Source organism: Pantherophis guttatus, chromosome 4 (assembly GCF_059756535.1).
Source record: "Pantherophis guttatus breed Tessera chromosome 4, ASM5975653v1, whole genome shotgun sequence".
Taxonomy (NCBI): domain Eukaryota; kingdom Metazoa; phylum Chordata; class Lepidosauria; order Squamata; family Colubridae; genus Pantherophis; species Pantherophis guttatus.
Window position 1 is genome coordinate 99086075 of NC_142066.1, and position 12212 is coordinate 99098286.

The 12212-nt window shown below is 34.0% G+C and overlaps 1 protein-coding gene and 1 long non-coding RNA gene across 7 annotated transcripts in view; one reads left to right on the forward strand and one right to left on the reverse strand.

The window, feature by feature from the left end:
• DNAJC13 (DnaJ heat shock protein family (Hsp40) member C13) overlaps window positions 1–12212 on the reverse strand; it is a 161414-nt gene that overhangs the window by 45770 nt on the left and 103432 nt on the right. For all 6 annotated transcript variants that reach the window (XR_009620597.2, XM_060683675.2, XM_087892517.1 and 3 more), the window contains 4 exons: window positions 9605–9759; window positions 9208–9409; window positions 8565–8680; window positions 8197–8275 (listed from right to left, as the gene is read on the reverse strand). Coding sequence is in view for 5 of the 6 variants with exons in the window: in XM_060683675.2 (XP_060539658.1) it covers window positions 8197–8275; window positions 8565–8680; window positions 9208–9409; window positions 9605–9759 (552 nt within the window). In the remaining variant the exon portion in view is untranslated. The remainder of the gene's footprint in view (window positions 1–8196; window positions 8276–8564; window positions 8681–9207; window positions 9410–9604; window positions 9760–12212) is intronic.
• The window catches only part of LOC132709567 (uncharacterized), a 44341-nt gene that overhangs the window by 20810 nt on the left and 11319 nt on the right, over window positions 1–12212 (forward strand). The window lies entirely within an intron of this gene.

A 12212-nucleotide genomic window follows, 5' to 3' on the forward strand; every position in this document is an offset into this window, starting at 1 on the left:
TCATCATGGTCTAGATTAGACATGATATGGACAACAATGGATCTGACTTCTAATATACAAGAAATTGAAATAGAAGCAAATACCAGCTCATAATCCAGTGACTGTGAGGTGGAAAGGACAAAGGATAAGATCTAGATGGACTCTAAACAGAAAAGAGGACACATTGATGCAAAATCTTTGGGACACAATGAAAGCTTATACTAGAGTCTGATAATAGACTATACAAGGAAAAGAAATATTAAGAAAAGACAAGTCTATAAAGCATTAGAGGATGACTATAAGAAACTTGAAAAGGAGCTTCAGAAATATCCACAAAAGAAGGATATTAAAATAAAAATGGATACAACTAAGCATACAATGGGATTAATAGAAAAAGAAGATTTAGCACAAAAAATCAGAAGTGCTAAACAGAATTATTTTGAAGATGCCAATAAACCAGGTAGATGGTTAGCATACAAACTGAAAAAAGAGAGAGAATCAAGAAAAATAACACAACTAATAGATGACAAAGGACAAATTAGATTTGGGAATAAAGAGAAGAAAGAGATTATACAAGATTACTATAGAAAACTGTATGAACAAGAAAATATACAGGAGGAAAATGTTAAACAATACTTGCAAAAGGCGAATTTACCTCAGATCCCTAAAGACGTGGAAATGATGTTAGAAGGAAATATAACAATGATGGAATTAACTGAAGCACTCAAAAAACAAAAGATGGGGAAGGCACCAGATCCAGACGGACTGCCAGCGGAATATTATAAGACATTACAGGAGTCGTTGAGTCTCCCATTGCTAGAAGTTATGAATGAAGTTATGTTAAAGAGGAAAATACCCAAGTCATGGACAGAAGCATATATTACACTTTTCCAAAAGAGGACACAGACCCACAACAAATCAAAAATTATAGACCTATTTTCCTGCTAAATTCTGACTATAAAATTTTTGCTTCAATATTGGCAGAAAGACTTAAAAGATATTTAAACAATTTTATACATTCTGATCAAAATGGGTTTCTGCCAAAAAGACAGATTAGAGACAATATGAGGATAATTCTGGATACTTTGGAATACTATGAGGCACATCCTGAAAAGAAAATGGCTTTGATATTTCTAGATGTTCAGAAAACTTTTGATAATGTCAACTGGCGATTTATGATACTTCAATTGGAGCAGATGGGCTTTGGTAGAAAATTTATTCAAGCAATAGAAGCCATATACTACAAACAAACAGCAAAAGTAATGATAAATGGAGAACTGACAGAGTTTATCGAGATAAAAAAAGGAACGAGACAAGGTTGCCCACTGTCTCCTCTGTTGTTTGTATTAATATTAGAAGTGCTAAATAGAAATATTAGAGAAGAAAAAGAGATAAAAGGAATGAAAATTCAAAAGGAAGAATATAAATTGCAAGCATTTGCAGATGACCTGGTTTTTATCCTTGAAGATCCGTTAGATTCAATAATTGCATTGATAGATAAAATAGGAGAATTTGGGAAAGTAGCAGGTTTGAAAATTAATAAAGACAAAACAAAGATTTTGACAAAAAATATGTTAATAAAACAAAAAGAGGAATTGACGGAAATATCAAAGATGGTCGCAAACAAGGTTAAGTATTTGGGGATATATTTGACAGCAAGATGTAGCACACTTAAAGAGAATAATTATAATAAACTCAAACAACAGATTGGGACAGATCTGGCAAAATGGGAAAATTTACAATTATCATTGATTGGGAGAATATCAACAATTAAAATGAATATATTACCTAGAATTCTATATTTGTTCCAGACAATTCCAATTAGATTGGGAAAAGATTATTTTGAAGATTTGAATAAAATAATATTAAAATATATTTGGCAGGGTAAAAAGGCGAGGATAAAATTGAAATTGTTGCAAGATGCTAGAATAAGGAGGTTTTGGTTTGCCTAATTGGGAACTTTATTATCAAGCGACAAGTTTGATATGGATTAAAGAATGGATAACGTTACAAAATATTAATTATTGACTTTAGAAGGATATGACTTGTTGTTGGGATGGCATGCTTTTCTATAGTACAAGGGAACAAAAACACAGGGGTACTTCAGAAGACAATATATACGTGAAGCTTTGTTATTAAACTGGGAGAAGATTAAAAAACACCACTATTTAAAAATTCCAGTCTGGTTATCGAAGACTGAAGCATTTTCATACTCTATAATATTTAGAAGAGAACAAATTGTTAGATATAGTGAATTATTGAATGAAAAGGGTGAACTCAAATCAAAGCAAGAATTGGAGGAACAAGGTTTAAAGATGAATTGGTTTTCTTATATGCAAATACATTCTAGATATGATAAAGATTTTTTTTTGCCATTTTTTATTGAGTTACATAGTTTTACAATTCAACTTATATCGGTTAAGCAGTGTTCAAACATATATATATACAGGTTACATATATGGTGTCTCTTAAGTTACTTATTCCTTTTAGTTCCTTCCCTTATTCCTTCTTTTATTTTATCTTCCCTCCATTTATACCACCTTTCCCACACCGTATAATATTCCGAACTATCGTCATCATTAATCTCATATGTTAATTTACTCATTTCTGCGCACTCAAATATTTTTCTAATTATATGCTCTTCCGTGGTAATCCCTTTTCTTTCCAATATTGTGTATATATTAATCTGGCAGCCGTGATAATATGTATGATTAGGTATCTCTTTTTTCTCTCATATGTCCTTTTTAGTATTTCCAGGAGAAATGTTTCAGGTATCATATCCATATTTTCCTCAATTATTTCTTGTATCCATGTTCGAATTTTTTCCCCAGTATTTCGTCGCTTTGAGGCATGTCCACCACATATAGAAGAAGGTACCCTGGTGATGGCCACATTTCCAACAATTTGGTTTTGTATTGGGGTAGATTTTTGCTACTGCTATTGTAACCTCTCTGTTCAACATTTCCCTCTCTTCCTCTCCTATCAATGGGAGTTCTTCGTTTGCCAGGTATTGTTCAATTTTCTCTCTTGGTACTTCTTTCTCTTTATATAGTGCTGCGTGGTATTCCCAGGCAATCTCAAACTTATCCTCTTCTTTATTTAATAAATTTATTTCCCTTCGTGTCCTCCAGTTGACAAATGGTCCCTTTTTCGTTCTCCTTCTTTAGTTTATAAGACAGCCATCTGCCTGGTTTGTTAGCGTTTTCGAAATAGTATTGTTTTGATCATTTTATTTTGAATGCCAATTCTTCCTGATCTAAAATATTCAATTTATGTCTTGCCATCATCCAGTTTTCTTTTGCCACCTTATCTCCCGGATTTTGCTGCAATTTCCTTTCTGCCTCCCCCAATTTCTCTAGATGTTCCTTCTGTACCTTCCTTTTTTCTTTGTTTTTATGTGCACTATATGATATGGCCAACCCTCTTAAATATGCCTTCATTGTGTCCCATATAATTACTCACGATATTTCTTGATTTTCATTCTCTTTGAAAAATAATCTTAATTCTCCCTTAACTTTTTCTATATATTCTTTATCCCTCAAGAGTTGCGTATTTAACCTCCATCTCTTCCGTTTCTTCCTCTGTAGATTTTTCCATCTTATTTCTAAAGGATTATGGTCTGCCCATATATTTGGTGTTATTTCTGTAGATTCTATTTCCATTCCCAGATTCCTACTAACCCATGTCATGTCAATTCTCAACCACGATTTTTGGGAATTCGAGTAAAAGGTATATTGTCTATTATTCGGGTGTAAAGTCCGCCAGATATCTACTAAGTTCAATTTGTCCGTTAAATCGAAAAAAGTTCTTGGTAATTTATCCCCCACCCCTTTTTTTTGTCTTTGCCACTCTTATGGTCCTTATCAGAGTCTACTATCCCATTAAAATCTCTTGTTATACAAATATTACTATACTCCAGTTTACTTATTTGCTCATGGAGTTTTCTGAAAAATTCCCCCCGTTTTTGTTTGGGGCATATATAACTACCAATAGTATTGGAGAGTTCCCTCTCATTATCTTAATCATTAGTATTCTCCCCTTAGTATCCTTTCTATTTTAACTCCGCTAAAATCCCTTTTTTAACATATATTACTATGCCCCTCTTATTTTTCCGCCAATGAAGTAAAAGTTTTTCTAAATTTCTTGTATTCTAAGCACTTTTCATCTTCTTTTCTTATATGGGTTTCCTGAAGGCATATTATGTCTGCATTCTGCTTAGCTAATTTTATAAGTATTTGTTTTCTTTTTATTATCATTTAGTCCATTAACATTAATTGATATCAGTTTCCAGTCGTTCATTTCTGATTTTCTTGTCTGGCTTTAGTTCCTGTTTGCTCGTGTAGTTCTTAGAGGTCTTAATTTCTTCCCTTTTGTCTCTTTATTTTCCTTTTCTTCTGTTTCCTTCTTCTCCGGGGTACCTTCTTTAGAATTCTGTTGGTGGAGGGTTTCCTCTTCTAGTGCTATTGCTTCTATTTCTTCCTTGCTACTTTGTTCCTCCTCCGTTCCTCTCAATTGGTTAAGGAAGTCTTGTGCTACTATCAGACTGTCTATTTTGATTTTCTTCCCCTGCCAGGTAATTAACATACCTTCCAGCAGTATCCATCTGAACAGGGTGCTCCTTTTATTTAATTGTATGGCTAAAAATCGATAGTCTCTTCTCACTTCCCTCACCCTCCTGGGAACCTGTTTCAAAATTATCACCTCTTTCCCTCTCTACGTCACTGGTTCTTCTCTTGCCATGTTGTACAATATATCCTTCACTTTTTTCCTCGCGAATCTGACATGGACTTCCCTGGGTAGCCTATTCTTTCTGGCATAATTGGTCTGTACTCTATAAACTTCATCCAATTCTTTGATTATCTCCTGCTTGTCTTGTTGTAATATTTCTGTGATCAATTCTGCCATCACTTACCCCAGGTCTTCCTCTTTATCTTCTACTATATTTTGAAAGAGTAGGTAAAAGGACGCTTTATCCATCTCTAACTGGATTATCGAGTCCTCTAGCTCTCTATTCTGTGCCATCAATTTCTGGTCTACTGAATCCAAATTCTTCTCATTTTGTTCCACCCTGGTTTCCACCTTTTTTATCCTTTGTTCATTGCTGTGTAATGATTCTTGTATCTCATTCATCTTGTGGTCTAGGGCTTGGATATCCATCTTTAGCTCTTCATGGTTGTTGGTCATCTTTTCTTGCATCTTCAGCATGGTGTCTTGGATTATTGTCAGGGTCGATTGCATGGCTTGCATAGTCGGTATCACCATAGATTTTTCTGTTTTAGACAGCCCTTCTGTCGATCTCTGCGTTGCTGGTGAAGTCATAGTTATCGTAGGATTGGAGGTAGTCTTCTTTCCTGTTTTTAATACCATTGATGAAAGGCTTGTCATGTCTCTCAAGACCTTTTTTTGGCCTCTTACTATTCTTTCAATATTCCTCCAAATTATCATTCACTGACCTCTTCTCTTTATCCAATATAATTTTGTTTCTTATATTACTAAAGATGCTCGTATATATATATATATATATATATATATATATATATATATATATATATATATTAATGTATACCCTTCAAATATTAGATAACTATACTTATTTATCAATCAATCAATCAATATCTATGTCTAAATGTACTTAATTTATGATGATACTACTTCATTTGCAATTAATTTATAGTTAATTTGGATATATTCACAGATAATTAAATGCGGTAATTGTCAAGTTCTATTTCCCATATTATATCACAGTTCTAGTATATTACTTATCTTAAATCAGCTACTTTTTTTTTTTTACTAGCACCAAGCAAAAAATTAATGAAAAGAATATCACATATTTAAATTAAGGCTATATATACTATATATACTATATACTATATGAATTTTAAAATATATATAAATATATCTAAGTTGTATAAATGTATGAAGATATATAAATTAATCTAGAAATATGTAAAGGAGTAGATAAGAGTATATAAATATATAAAGATGTCAATGTATAAAATATAAAAATCTAAGGATATCAAGAAATAATTAGGTTACTATAGCCGTCAAAAGTTCTTCTCCTGTTGTTAAATCGATCACCAGTGATTTTTGAGTCCTCCTCTTTCCAATGCCGGCCGATCTAAAAGAGAATTCCAGTACGCCTTCTTCAGCTATCGCACCATCAGCTCCTTATATTGGCTGCACTTTGTTTTCCCTCTCAGTTGCCACCAAGTCACCGTCCTTAATTTCTTATCCAATCCGTGACAACAAACAACAAGAGTTCTCCTATTTATTGTTGCTTGCCATATCCCACCGATCTTCCGTTTGCGCCTATGATCTGTCACAGCAGTCTCTTTAGTCTTCCTTGCCGGCTTGTCGGCGTGCTATACTATCCCAGTCTGCTCTTTTCTTTCAATCGCCACTTATTTCCTTTCTCTGAATCTTTCACACCCGACTCCGCCAACCTTGTTCCTCTAATGCCGCTCTCCACAGTATTCAGGGAAAAAGAATCCTCTTATAACACCGCTTTCTCTGATCTTTCTCACTTCCCGTCTCTTTGCTGGCTACCGCGGCCTTGGGTCCGCCATTAGATGACAGACACACACGTGCTGGTTTGACAGAGGCGTCGGGTCGTGCAATGGGCGCTTGCTCCTCACTTTCTCGCACACCAGACTCTCTATTGTCCGCGAAGCTCTCTGGGCTTCGTGCCCCTAAATGGGTCCCCAAAGCACAGTGGTTAACGGTGTTGGAGAGTAGCAATCACTCTCACAATGCCATATCACCGCGGATCACCAACCGGATTCTAAGGCAGAGGTATTTATAATAATTTGACTAACTTAGATAAAATTTTAATAGGGTCTGATGACTATGTAATTAAAAAATTGTATGGTTTTTATTAGAGGTAAAGTTGGAAGAAGAACAAGTTAAAGAAACAATGACTGCATGGAGGAAAAATTTTGGTTATGGAATTGATTTAGAGAAATGGCAAAAACTGTGGTTGCAAAATTACAAAATGACAATGTCAACAGCATATAAGGAAAATTTGTATAAGATGTTTTACAGGTGGCATTTACCCCCAACAAGAATTGCCAGAATGTTCAAGAACAAATCGGAAAAGTGCTGAAAATGTCATCAGACACCAGGCTCATATTACCATATGTGATGGACATGCGTAGAAGCTAAAAGATACTGGACTATAATCCACACATGGTTGGAAAAAATGATAAAAAAACACATAGACTTTAAGCCAGAGATTTTTTTTATTAGGAATTGTGCCAGAAATATACAATAGAGAATTGCGATATTTGATTGTGAATATTTTAACAGCGGCTAGAATTGTGTTTGCGAAAAATTGGAAAAATGAGAAAATACCAACGCAAGATGAAGTTATTAAGAAAATTATGGAATGTGCTGAGATGAGTAAATTGACATTTGAAACAAGAAGATAAACAATATTATAAGATATGGGATTTATTTTATCAATAGCTAGATAAGAAAGCAGGGAAATTAAATATGAAACAGGAAATGAATGCTATAAATATAATATTTGAAAATAATTTTTATGAAGCGGTAAAGCCATAGTTAAATAAATGATAAATGAGGTGGTTTATTTGTTTGACAATATGAGAAATTAAATGACTAGTAAATTTTGAATATGGAGATGAAGAATAAAAGTTTTGTAACTGACCGACACATTGTTTGAAATTGTAATGGAAGGTGGATTTATGTTTTATGCCTTGTTTAAAAATAAAAAATAAAAATTTCAAAAAAAAAATGTGGGAGGGCATAGCTGCAAGGAAATTATTCAGCAGAGAAATGACAACTTCAGTTCAGACTGGATTTCTTTAAATTAGCTTAGAATCAAGTCAGCCAAAACATAGGACAGGAAAGCTTAAATGGTAAATGTAGATATTCTAAGAATTTTTTTCTGACCTACTACAGATTCTCCATAGCATCATCATCCTTCCTAATTTATGAATCTTTATTTATAATATTGCTTAACTAAGAATATTAAGAAACTTATAAGTGAATTTCTAACTTCAGATCTGGCCTAATAAATGTTAGTTAATATGGATTTTGGATGAAAGAGAGAACTAAGAACATACAAAGGAATGCATATATTGACGTATTCTATTTTGTAAAGTAAGTGGGAAAGCTTAACATACTAAAGGTTCTGTTACCGGATTAGGATACAACACTTTCTCTAAGCATCACGCATATTTAATATAAGACACTTACTCGACCTTCTGGATTCTTGTCAGGGTGGTATTTCTGAGCCAGTTTAAAATAAGCTTTCCTGATCTTGCTTTCATCATGTCTATAAAATACAGAAAAGATTATATGTATTACCTACAATTCAATAGTCTTGTTAGTCAGAAGAAAAAACACATTTATAGTTACCTTTTGCATCTATAACATTAACATTTAATTTTGGCAACAGTCTTTGAAATAGTTGATCTGATTCACTCAAATTATACATTTTTTATAACATCCAAGTCTGTATGTTACTCTATGCTGAATTCAGACAACAGTATAAAGGCTTAAATCCTTTATTTAAGGATTTCAATTATATTTTATATAATTATATTTTATAACTAGAAACTTACAGCCCTTGACCCTTTGGTAGATTCAGAACTTCATAAGCATCATCTATGGACATTGTAGGTGCCTTCTTTTCAACCTCCTTCTTCCAGGTTTCTAGAGTATCTTTTAAGAGTTTAACCTGAATATAGAAGATTTCTATTTAGCGTTTCCATATAAGGGCTTTTTATGTAGTATTCTCTCTTCTAATATTGCTAACTATACTTAACAAATTTGGGATGGTGGAGTATATGGACCATAACAAGCAGAGTGACAGTAGCAAATTGATGGGAGTAGAATTTTCTGGTTTCAGGGAGAGGGTTCTTCTTAAAAATTCCTTACATTATACTTATCATATCTTCAGAATGATGGTGCTATGGTAGTAATTTTCGATAACATGGTCACAAAAGCTCTTTCAAAGAGTTATTTTCGAGAAGAATGGAGAGGAAATAACTATTATCTTATTTTTCCTTGTATTTCTTATTTTTTTACAAATTTGAAAGAACAGTCAACTAATTTAAATTAAATATATAAACATTTATGTCACAGTTGGAGCATGAACAACCTGACAGTCATGAGGTTAGGGATCTCACGTTTCTTGGCATACTTCCATATATTTCTTAAGTCCACAATGTTAGAAACTAGGAAGATGACCACAAATTGACTTACAGGATCTTTAATTGGCCAATCAGGAAACCGAAGCTTATCACAAAGATGTCTGAGGTAATAAATATTGCAAAACAGCTCATTTTCCAGTTGAGGATAACTGATAACTGGTATGGGGCAGTACTGGTAAAGTGCTCTTGTATTACTTTGAAGACGAGGGGTGAAGTCAGCAAGGTGTGCCGCTATCTTCTCTATCATTAGGCGCCTGCAAATTGCAAATATCTCTTTAATCAAAGAAACATTAACATTCTTTCAGGCACTGATTTTCTTATTAGACATTAAATCTGCTACTTTGTGACAAGCTGCAAAGAATCTAATGAATTAATTATAGGCAGCAATTGTCAATGGGAATACAATGAAAAAATGTGTTTTATTTTACAGGATATGTTAAGTTAATTACCTCATTTCATTGCTCCAAATGGCTTCTGGAGTATCAAATTCACCCAAAAAAATTTCAGAAAATTTTTCTGATTCATAGTTTTCCAAATAACACACCATAGCTTCTGGGAGGATATGCCCCAAAATGCTTCTCTGAACTATATCTTGACCTTTTGCCTAAAAAAAAAACCAGGAACACAAATAAGTATAAACAAACATGCTAACTTTAAAAAAAATAAAAAAATAAAAAAAATAAATTTATTAAAAAAATAAACATACTAATATTAAAAAGTTGCTTATTTTCTAGTAACAAAATTGTGAATACTTTTGCAGACATTCAGTATAATTTATTCTTAAATGTGTGAGATATTTATGTTTTATTTATTATTAGCTGATAACCTGGCATTGCCCGGGTATTTATTTATCCCAATCCTGTATTAGACAGAAAAAGCCATCACTCACTGTGGTGAGAATTAGAGACCTAATTGCCCTGGCCAACAGCCTGGGAAAAATTCTACAGGGAACAGCCTTTGAGGTGATTATCTGCATTAGCAAGCACCTCCCCCGACAACTTGCCCTCTTTGCTTGAAGCTGAGGGCCTAGTGGGTTTATTTTTTGTTTGTTTGTTTGTTTAAGAAACTTTATCTGAGAGCCCCCTTGTGGAGTGTGTGGAGCTGTTACCATGGCAACTCCATTGTGATGTACATTAGAAGCCATTTTAAGGCACAACAGACTGTATCTTAACAGAACTTGAATACAAAATATCACTGTCAAAAGTACTGTGATTTGACACTGTAGATATAATTTATTCCTTTTCATTTCATTTCAGCAGCCCATGCATTCCAGAGTTATGCTGGAACACACACACACACACATACACACACACACACACACACACACACACACACACACTGACGGGTGTTAGGAGTGTCTTATCCCCATAGTATTTTTTTCCAGAGAGTAAGTCATCTGTGTAGCAAGTTTTGTTAAAATTGCTCGAAGTTTCCAGAGTTATGCTGGAACAGACACACACAGACCACACACACCCCGAGGGGTGTTAGGGGTTTGTTACCCACACAGTATTTTTTTTCCCAGAGAGTAGCAAGTTTGCTAAAAATTGCTCAAGGCATTATAGAGTTATGCTGGAACACACACACACACACACACACACACACACACACACACACACAGACCCCCTCCCCCCAAGAGGTGTTAGGGATGTGTTACTCCCCCAGTATTTTTTTCCAGAGAGTAAGTCATCTGTGTAGCAAGTTTGGTTAAAATTGCTCAAGGAGTTCCAGAGTTATGCTGGAATACACACATACACACACACAGAGACACAGACACACACGGAGCGGTGTTAAAGGTGTGTTATCCCCACAGTATTTGTTTCCAGAAAGGAAGTCATCTATGTACCAAGTTTGCTTAAAATTGCTCGAGGCATTCCAGTTATGCTGGAACACACACACACACCACCAGGGGTGTGTTACCCACACAGTATTTGTTTCCAGAGGGTAAGTCATCTGTGTACCAAATTTGGTTGAAATTGCTTGAGCCGTTCCAGAGTTATGCTGGATCACACACACACACACACACACACACAGAGATCCTTTTATATATAGATAGATAGAGGATAGAAGAAGATAGAAGAAGAAGAAGAAATTTGAATGCTGCCCATTTCACCTAGCAATAAAAGCAGCAAAATAATTGCTTTAACCATCATGATGCCCCCTATTTATGCCAGATTTTAATTTTAGTCGACAGGATTTGAAATTTAGCAGGTCCAAAATGACTGAACTGCACCTTTATTTACTTGAAATTTTATTTAAATACAAATGAGATAGTTTATTGACTGATTAGCCTTATGGCCTACAACCATATTAAAAATATAAAGCAAAAATAAAATACAGGACATATTTCCAGGATAAAATAGATAAAAGGAAAATATAGAAATAAAATATATGTGGTAAATATAAAGAATCAGTATTCAGGCAAATTCATCATCTTTACAGGATACCCCAACTGTTCAATATAATAGGTTTTTAGACCAACTGCCTTAAAGTTAGCAGTTCTGCTCACAATGTATAGATTCCAGTAAGCTGTGCTTTCAAGTAGGGATGTTAAGTATCAAAAGCTAAATTGACAAACAATAAATGATCAATATGTTTGATGGCTGAGACACCACATATACATGTCCGCTCATGATATGGCAGATTATAGAAATATCCATGGAATCTAGCAATTCAAATCCAATTCTAGAATAGATCCTTTTTGAGAATTGGGTAAGACTTATTGACAGGTATTTTTCAAGTTGAAAAAAAGTTTTGTTCTTAGTTAAAAGAACTACTGATAAGTGTAAATCAGTCTGATATCTTTTAAACACTTTTATGTTTAAAAATTTCCCTTGCCTCGGAAACAGTTGAAAATAAATACTGGATGGAAAACCCATGCTGTGAAATAATTTTTGAAAATTGGATTATCGAGGAATTGGGCTGAGCCATAATTATTTATTCCATTAAACATATATCGGATATCTTATAAGGGTCCATTGAATGGATCTTCTGTCAGTATGCAAAGTGTTTAATTATGAATTGGTCATATATGAAGTGGATATCCAATTCTGCTGTGAC